This window comes from Mus pahari, chromosome 1 (genome assembly GCF_900095145.1).
Source record: "Mus pahari chromosome 1, PAHARI_EIJ_v1.1, whole genome shotgun sequence".
Classification (NCBI taxonomy): Eukaryota; Metazoa; Chordata; class Mammalia; order Rodentia; family Muridae; genus Mus; species Mus pahari.
In genome coordinates, this window is record NC_034590.1 from 46,355,939 (window position 1) to 46,365,903 (window position 9,965).

The 9,965-nt window shown below is 42.2% G+C and overlaps 1 protein-coding gene across 1 annotated transcript; it reads right to left on the reverse strand.

Moving 5' to 3' along the window:
- Positions 1–6,416: 6,416 nt before the first annotated feature.
- On the reverse strand, positions 6,417–6,752 carry LOC110334694 (40S ribosomal protein S26-like; the record flags this gene model as incomplete). The annotated part of the gene is made up of 1 exon (XM_021216534.1): positions 6,417–6,752. A coding segment is annotated over one exon (336 nt), but the record flags the coding sequence as incomplete, so codon positions are not given.
- Positions 6,753–9,965: the final 3,213 nt, after the last annotated feature.

Genomic DNA, 9,965 nt, shown 5'->3' on the forward strand with positions numbered 1-9,965 from the left:
ATGTAAACCACGTGTAACAGTTTGCATGTATTAATTTAAACTTCAGACTAAGGATATAAAATTCTGTAAGACTTTCGCATTCTTTTAATTCATTTTAATTTTTATTTATTTATTTATTTTTAAAGATTTATTTATTTACTATATGTAAGTACACTGTAGCTGTCTTCAGACACTCCAGAAGAGGGAGTCAGATTTTGTTAAGGATGGTTGTGAGCCACCATGTGGTTGCTGGGATTTGAACTCTGGACCTTCGGAAGAGCAGTCGGGTGCTCTTACCCACTGAGCCATCTCACCAGCCCCATTTTAATTTTTAAAATGTGTCTTTATAATTCTTTTGCTTCTACTAGTGTGTGTCATGTTCGTGCCACAGTGTGCACGTGGAGGTCAGAAAACAACGTCTGGGAGTTGGTTCTCTTCTACCATGTCAATCCATGGAATTGAATGGAGGTTGTGGTCAGACTGAGTCACCCCACTGGTCCTGCTTTCTTTTTACTTTTATTTTTAAATTGTGTTTGTATGTGTGGTGTGCATGTTGCATGTACTTGTTATCATGGATGTGTGTGCACGTGCATGCACATGGTCTTGGAGGCCCACTTTCCCTCCTGGAGACAGAACCCTCCACTGAATCTGAAGTCCATTCATTTGGCAAGAACTGGCCAACAAACCTTAGGGGTCCTACTGTCTGTGCCTCACAACTCTGGGTTTACTACAGGTGTGAGACACTGTGCCTGACTTTTTAACATTGGTTCTGGGGATATGAATTTAGCTTCTTGTGCCTTAAGTGCAGGCACTTAACTAACTGGATCATCTCCTTAGCTCTTCATTTTTATTAAAAAAAAAAAAAGTGGTCATGCACTTGCACTGAGATTTTACATGTTTGAATATACAGTCTATTCTGGTTATTTTTCTGTTAACTGAATATAAACTTGAGTCACCAGGGGAGGGGAAACTAAATTGAAGAATTGCTTTTATCAGATCCTTTTGTGTGCATGTCTGTGGGGCACTTGTTAAATTATGAGTGTTGTGAGAGGGCCCTGCCCACTGTGGATAGTGCCAATCCAAAGCACCGGAGCCTGAACTTTATAAGGAAGACAGCAGAGCAAGTCAGAGAGCAAAGCAGGGCATAGGATTCCTCCATGGTTTCCGATTCAGTTCCCAACCCCAGGGTCATACTTGAGCTCCCACCCTGGTTTCCCTTGATGTCAGATTGTAACATTGTTTTCTCCTCGGGCAACTTTTATTTATAGTGTTTATCACAGCAATGGACATATACTATGGCATAACCCTACTTCATTCATTTCAGCTGCTCTTCACGTTTGATACTGTGCAACCTTTTAAATAAAACTCTGCATTCCATGTGTGTGTGTGTGTGTGTGTGTGTATATATATATATATATATATATATATATATATATATATATATATATATATATATTTGCTTTTGCTCTATTTCTGTCACTCCACACAATGTGGTAATGGAATTCTGCTGCCTGGCTACTCATGTTTGCAGGCAAAAAAACATTACTATGGAAATGAAGCATTGCTGAACAGCAGAAGACGCATGCTTCAAGATTATTGCATATTGGCTTAGTCCCTTTCAAAGCAGTACTAGTTGAATGTGGTAGTGCATATGCTCAATTCTTCCAACTCTGGATGTTGAGGCAGTTAGATCATGGGTTTGAGGCCAGCCTAGGCTACATAGAAAGAACCTGTCTCAATACAAATAAGCGACATACAAGAATGAGTAAATAGATTAAATAATATAAAGTTATAACAATTTCCAGTTCTACTCCAGGGTCTGAGCATTTCTGTCAGCTCATATCTTCCTTTGTATGCCAAGGACTCCCGATACAAGTCCACCTATGGCTTGTGCTTACAGACAAAAGCATTACTGTGGAAATGAAGCTTTGCTGAGCAGCAGAGGATGCAGGCTTCCCGAAGGTTACCTATGGGCTTAGTGCCTTTCAAAGCAGTGCTGCCTGAGTGTGGTAGTGCGTGCGTTCAGTCCTTGCAGTTCAGGATGCTGAGTTGACCCTGTGTTCTGAAGGCTTCCTGGGAGCTGGGGGCTTTCCTAATGTGCACTCAGGACCTGGTGGAAGGAGATGGATAGAAAGCACATCATGCTAAGTGTGCGGAGACTGTTCCCTCACTCTGTGCTGTGGATTTCCTCCTGATTGCCTCCTAAGGATTCATTATATCATTTTAAACAACTGCCTCCTTGGTTGCTCATATGGTCCATCCTTAAGCTGTCTGAAGTAACTGGAGACTCACCATAAGAGATCAGCAAATCTATTACATTATGCCTCAAATTCCATTCACTTATTTTTGTGTTGTGTTTCGTCGATCCAGAAGCTGATTCTGGAGCTGAGATTTGCTTGGAACTCATGGTGAAGACCGGCCTCAAACTCACTGCAGTCCTCCTTCTTCAGCCTCCTGTGTGCTGGAACTTCAAGATCCATTGCCAAGCCCGGGCCCTAAATTTGAGGGGATTAGGAAATTTCTGCAAATGAAATAAAAGTTTTACACACACACACACACACACACACACACACACACACACACACACACACACACATACAGCACTTCCCATTTCACACACTTTCTCTGCAATTCTGAAAGGCCCATTGACTACTAAAGCAAGTCTATGGAGCTGTGGCTTTTTCTGGACAAACATATGTTGATCTTTTCTGGAGGAAGTGCTGCAGAAGAGCTTACTGAGTTGAAATAGTATGTAAACTTGATTACTGAACAAAGACTCCAGTACTCCAGAGATTTGTAGAGATTTTTTTTTCTACAGCAACGATGATGTTTACAGATGTATTAATATTTTGTTATTATTGGTAGTATTTTATGGGTAATCTTTTTATTTACTTTTATTCACTTTACATCCTGATCACTGCCCCCTGCCTCCTTTCCTCCCAGTCCCATCCTCACATCTCCCTCCCAGTGAGTCATCCCCTTCTCCTCAGAGAGGAGGTGGACCTCTGGGTACCAGCCTACCCCGACACATCAAGAGGCAGCAGGACTAAGCACATCCTCTCCCACTGAGGCCCGACAAGGCAGCCCAGGTGGGAGAAGGGGAGCCAAAGGCAGGCAACAGAGTCAGAGTCAGCCCTGCTCAAAGTGTTAGGGGACCCACATGAAGACCAAGATGCATATTTGCTACAAATGCTTAGGGAGCCTAAGTCTATCCCATGCATACTCTGGTTGGTGGTTCAATCTCTGTGAGCTCTCATGGGCCCAGGTTAGTTGACCCCGTGGGTCTTCTTGTGGTGTCCTTGACCAGTGCAGCTCACATAATCCTATTCCGCACTCTTCCACAGGATTCCCAAAGCTCTGCCTGATATTTGGCTGTGGGTCTCTGCATCTGTTTCTATCAGCTGCTGGATGAAGCCTCTTAGGAGACAGTTATGCTAGGCTCCTGTCTGCAAGAATAGCATAGTGTCAATAATAGTGTCAGGAGTTGGCTCCCCCTCATGGGGTGGGACTCCAGTTGGACCAGTCATTAGTTAGCCATTCTCCAAATCTCTGCTTCATCTTTATCCCCACACATCTTATAGGCTGTCAAAGGTCAAAGGTTTTGTGGTAGGTTGGTCTCTCCCTCCCTACACTGAAAATCCTGCCTGGCTACAGGAGATGGTCACTTCAGGCTCCATATCCCTAGCTGCTAGGAGCCTCAGCTAGAGTCACCCCCACAAACTCTGAGGAATCTCCCCCTTCCAAGGTCTCTGGCTTGTCTCAGAGATGCCCCCTCCACCAATTTCTGTTCTCTCTCCCAGCCCTCCCCCCACCCTGCTCTCCCCACACCTGATTAACCAACCCCCATTCCTGTTCATTCCACTCCCCCTACCCCAATTCCCTCTTTCATCCACTCCCAATGTCTATTTTATTTCTTCTTCTGAGTGAATTCAAGCATCCTCCCTTGGGCCTTCCTTGTTACTTAGCTCCTTTGGGGTCTGTGGATTATAGCATGGCTATCCAGTACTTTGTGGCTAATGTTTACTTACATTTTTAAATATAGAATTCCAGTGACATTACAAGGTATCACTTTCTACATGGTAACCAAAAGTGCTAGGAGTATAAAATTCACCTCTGCCTCTTCTGTCCTGGGTGAGTTAGATATATCACCCACTGCAGGGGTCATTTTCCTCATAGCTCAAATGAGCTAGTATTTCAGTGGATTCTCTTGAGATTTAATCAACTTTTTTCTTTGTGTTTCGAAAGTGGTAAATATTTAACCAATGTAGGTTTTCTCTGCCCCTTAAAACTCATCTAGTAGACCTATGCAGTGAAACTCAAGTTAGGATTTCCCTGTACTGTGAAGTTCCTGTGAGACTACATGTAGCATATGCCCCATGAATCCATCCTTAGTGATTTCCTCAAAAGCAATCCAGGGAATATGTTTTAGGGATCAGACCAAACTTCAGTATTATACTTTTCCAATACTAATTTTTATGCTCATAGGATCTCCTAGCTTGTTGCTCATGCCCAGCCCCTGGACTTCTCTGTAACCACTGTTTACTTCCTCATCCCACCAGGGCTGTGGCTGCCTTTGGTGGCCTCCAGGGATGCCTGGAACTGTCTCAATGGGTCACAGAATATAGTCTTGGGTTTAGGGGAAGCTCCTGATTTTTCAAATGCCTTTCCCTGACATGAATTGCTTTAGACACCTGTAGAAATAGTAGCTGTGAGTTATTTATAGATGAGTATTAATGCTGCATCCATACTGAATCTCTATCTGCACAAGGCTTCAGACAGATTTGATAGAAATTTCTTCCCAAGTTATTGATGATTTACTCTGGCTAGTCAACAAAATCCATACTCCAGAAAGTGTCACCCTGACACCTTGCACTTACAAACATTAAGAAAGGGTTTTGAAGAAAAAATGGAATTACTAAACCTCTTCTATTCCTGCCTCTATCAACTCTTGCCTAAAACAGCTCTTAAAAAGAGAATCACTGTCTTAAAGACAAAGATCTACATAAAAACTCCCAATACCAAACAGCCCCACCCTGAGTAAAGGATCAATAGATGTCTGTCTGGCTCAATAGATGTCTGTCTGGCAGGAAGGATTCCTCAGAGCTTGGTCACCTCAGACCCTTCATTCTCCCAGTGTATAGAAAGACAATGAGATCAGCCAGGGGATAACGATAACTAATATATGAGATGGTATGCCAGCAGGAGAGGAGAAAATGAAGTTCAAGCTTCATCTTTCATGTTACAGTATCAAGGGATAATGTTTATTCATATTGAAAATGTTGGTGATGTATGAAAATTGTCATCCTAAAACAGAGAGCTTTGGGCCAGTCACTGGATCAACAAACACACACAAAAGGCAAAATCCCACCCAGAGTTTTCTCTATTAGAGAGTTGTTCTCTGAGCTAGTTATCTACCTGGATAGATAGGAAGGTAGACCAAGAAGTAGCTAAATGGGCATGAACATAGATAGGCAATAGACATAGAGGCAGAGACAGATCTGTGGATACACGAATTAAATCATTGATTCATTGATTATTTTTCAGAAACTCCTGATGGATTTTCTAAAACTATAGTGGAGATATGAATCTTTTATCACATTACCAGTGAGTCATTCTAACGGGAAGAGAAATGATTTTCCACCTTACTGACTTTGGTTTGCCTGTGGGTGATCCGCCATTCACAAAGCATGTTAGTAATCAGTAATCAAGATATCACTATTCATTCAGACTCCATATCTATCTGGGAGGTCAAGGCACCTAAGCACCATTGATTCATTCACTTTCTGATTCCCAGGAACCAGAGGATGTAGCCTCTACCCTGGAAGCACGGAAACTGTCATAAGGATGCAGATGCAATATTCGACAGAATCAAGATTCTAGATGATTTCAATGAGCAAGATTTGGAACCAAAATTAAATACAGGTGTAAAGATTTGTGAAGTATTTTGTGAAAAAGTATTAAGTGTAAAAAAATGTGATTATGCTGGGCGTGGTGGCGCGCGCGCCTTTAATCCCAGCTCTCGGGAGGCAGAGGCAGGCGGATTTCTGAGTTTGAGGCCAGCCTGGTCTACAAAGTGAGTTCCAGGACAGCTAGGGCTATACAGAGAAACCCTGTATCAAAAAACCAAAAAAAAAAAAAAAGTGATTAATTTTACACTATTGAGCATAAAAACAACAGTATACAATAACAAAGATGCAATTAGTAGAAAACATCTTTTATCTATTTATGTACTGACTGATGTGATTTTTTTGTATGTGATATACCTTTCCATATACATATATGTGTGTTCCAGTGCCCATGCATACTCATACAGATTCCAGAGGTTAATGTCAGGTATCTTTCTCTATCATTGTCCACCTTATTTTTTTTTTTAAAGTACAACTTCCATTTTATTTTTCCAGAGTAGTTTTCCTCCTGCCCTTACAAAAGCCACCTCTTTACATGGGCTTTGGTGGAGGTAGAGGTGCAACACCAGCAGGTCTGAATCGTGGTGGGGGTGTCCGGTCCTTCCGGGCTTCACGGGATCGATTCCTGATGACCTTGCTATGGATGGCACAGCTCACACAGTAATGCAGCTTGACATAGAGCTTGGGAAGCACGTAGGCATCGAAGACACTTGCTTCAGATATGTCCCTGACAGCAGCGGCTTCTACGATGTTCCGAATGACAAACTTCTTGATGGCCTTATCCTTGGGCACGCACCGGGCGCAGTTTGTGCAGCGAATTGGCTGCACATGGCCGCGGCCCTTTTTGGCACGGCCGTTGTCTCTTCTTTTTTTTTTTGGTCATCTTGGAGCCAAGACTCGAAAGCTGTCCACCTTATTTTTGTGACAATGTTTCACCAAATCCTGCTCACTGATCAGTTAGATAGTGTGAGCAGTGACTCCAGGACCTGTCTGTCTCCATACTCACACTCCATGCCGGGGTTTGTATGTGGGTGTTGGAGATCTGAGCTCACAGCAAACATGTCACCCACTGAGAAATATTTTGCTCCCTTATAGAAAATATCTCAAGTGGCATTTTCATTTGCTAGGGCTATTATGAGAAAACTTGACAAACTGAGACATTTGGACAGTAGTTTACTGCTTCACAGATGTGGAGGCAAAGGGCCTGAGGTTAAGACTCCAGTTGAGATGGTTAGTTCTACATGCTAAGAGTCTCTACCATAGCTTCTCATGTAGTGCAGAAATTATCTAGTGTTCACTGACTAGGAGACCTGTTTCCATGGTGTCTGCCCTCACTATCAAGTCATTTTCTAATTTCCTCCATTTTATGAGACCACTGCTCACTTTGGGCTAGAGGCTATCCCTAATGACTTTATCCTAACAAAATGCATTTGCAATGCCCTTGTTTACAAGCGAGTTCCCATTCTGAGCTACTGGGAATTAGGACTTCAGTGTAGGTGGGAGAGTGATGCAATTCAACCTTCGACGGGGAGTAGACACATTGAAATCACAGCTTCGGTGACACTCCTCATCCAGTCAACATAGAGGAAGTCTAGCATATGCTCTGTCTCTATTTACTTAAGTATGGCTTACGAATTCTTTGGGGAATGGTCTCACAATGGTACACATGGAACAGGGGGTGATAGTGCATGATAGTCAAAACAGGAAACCATGGAGAATATCAGAGAAAAAGTGGAGATGTTTTGACCCCAAAGAAGAGATGGAGGGGCAGGCAATAGCTAGTGGCTGTGGGGAGGCTGCATTAGTAACAAGGAACATGTTCTTGCCAGTGGAAGTATTGTTTGAGGAGGAAGAATGGAGGGTGGGGTTTGAGACAGGGTAATATGGGGGTGAAGCACCAACACTTTGAAGCCACATTGCCTGCATAGGAGAGCTCAGAAAGACAATGTAGCTATGTAAGTAGGTCACATGTCTTCTGTTTCTTATCTATAATATAGAGATATGTTACAGAGAAAACTTCACAGTTGTGCAGTGAGAGTTACATGAAGAAGCCAGGTAAGGGTATAAGAAGGTGTCTGATACCTGGCATACTTGCTGTGGTCATTGTCATCATCATCGTTGTCATCGTCATCATCATCATCATCATCATCATCATCACTATCATCGTCATCATCTGAAGAAAGCAGACAACTGAAAAAACTAAATCAAAGGGAGAAGGGAGAGGCAATAGGAACAGGCCATGATGATTAATGAAAACAAAAAGTTGCTCCCCATTTCATTGTTAATAATCTCTTGTTTCTTAAGTAAAGAAGAACAGGTCTGGAATAAGCAAAGGGTACTGGCTTTCCAGCCATTTCTACAAGCATTAACAGAGATAACTTTATAGTGTAGTCTTAATGGAAGAGACTTACAATTCTGATACAGATTTTTATAACTCCATGTTCACAAATCAAAGGCCGACTAAAGCTTTATTTATATTTTAACTGTTAAAACCATTAAATTTGTCATTTAAATAATTTTTATATCTGGGTTTCCTAGAACAGTGTGAAGAAGAACTTATGTATTGTCAGTAGGTATAGAGAAGCCTCAAGAGTTAGGAATAGAAGTATAGTCACTGATAGACTAGTATATTAAGCATAATTAACCAACAATCCCCACTGCCTACTGAATTCTGAGGGACTCGGGGGCATAGGTATGAAGCCCAGGCACTCCAAGAAGCTACGTTACTATATCTCAGGATAGTGGGAGGCAGGAAGAGGAAACAAATTTATCTGGAGTTTTGCCAAGCATTGGTTACAGATTGACTCAGTGGTGGCAATTCTCCCACACATTAGGGTTTCATACTGATGGATAGCAAGATTTGTCTAGTATAGAAACTGATAGGATGACAGAAGTTGGGGAGAAGTAGTTAGTTGCATGCAGGAGGAAGGCAGGTACCTGAATAAAATTCAAGCCTATGCTAAGCTGGTTGCTGTAGACAGAGCTGGGCAGTCAGTGCAGCTGAGAGCATTAGAAGAGGTCCAGGCAAAAGAGAACCAAGGTGACTAACAGCTACTGTCACATCTCCAGACACTCTACAGGTGCTAGTTAGTACAACTTTCACACCAGCCACATAAGTTGCAAGGCTCAAAAATATCAACTAACTTGCATAAAACTGCACAGTCAAGAAAAATGCAACTTAATACGCAGGAAGCCCATGGTTCAATTTTCAGTCCTACAATTAAAGAAAAAGTTCATGGACTATGTAGGTATGGTTATGCCCCTGTAATCCTAGCTCCTGGGAAGTGGAGGCAGGAGGATCAGGAGTTGAAAGTCATTCTTGATTACATAGCAAGGTTAAAAACCAAGCTGGGCTACATGACACCCTGTGATCCAGTGTCACTCCTGTTTCTATAATAAAACACTCGGGCAAAGGTTAACTTAGTTCACAATTCCATGTTACAGTCCATCATTGTGGGTAATCAAGGCACTTAAAGCAACTTTTCACACCACATCCACAGTGAAGAACAGGAAGAAACTAATGCATGTACATTCACTTGCCTGCTTGATTGCTTGTGCCCATTATGAAACAGTTCAGGGCGCCCTTCCTAGGGAACGGTGCCACCAACAATGGACTGGATCTTCCCATATTGGTTAAGATAACCCTTCCCCAATATGCCACAGGCCAACCCAATTGCTCACTGAGACTTTTTTTTTTTTTTTTTTTTTTGGGTGAGTCTAGACTGTGTCAAGTTTAGAGTTAAAACAAGTCATCTCACCCAAACAAAACAGAACAAACCATGAAATGTGGAACCCAAGCTTGGCTCCAGATCCGATTCTACCTTGTTGTTTTCTTATGGAGACTTTGAAATCCTGCTTCCCACATTATCCTAATCACTAAGCTAGGTTCATTCTGCTCATCATATAGCATTCCTATACTGAAGCATTTTGCGGGGGAAGAAAAGAGTTTATGAATGAGGTGGCCAAGTATGAAAAGATAGGAGATGCAAATATCAAATTTGGGCCCCATGGATAGATAGGCTTGAAGAAATTTATGTGGTGAAGTGGTAAGATGATTCTGACTTGGTAAAAGGTGATTAG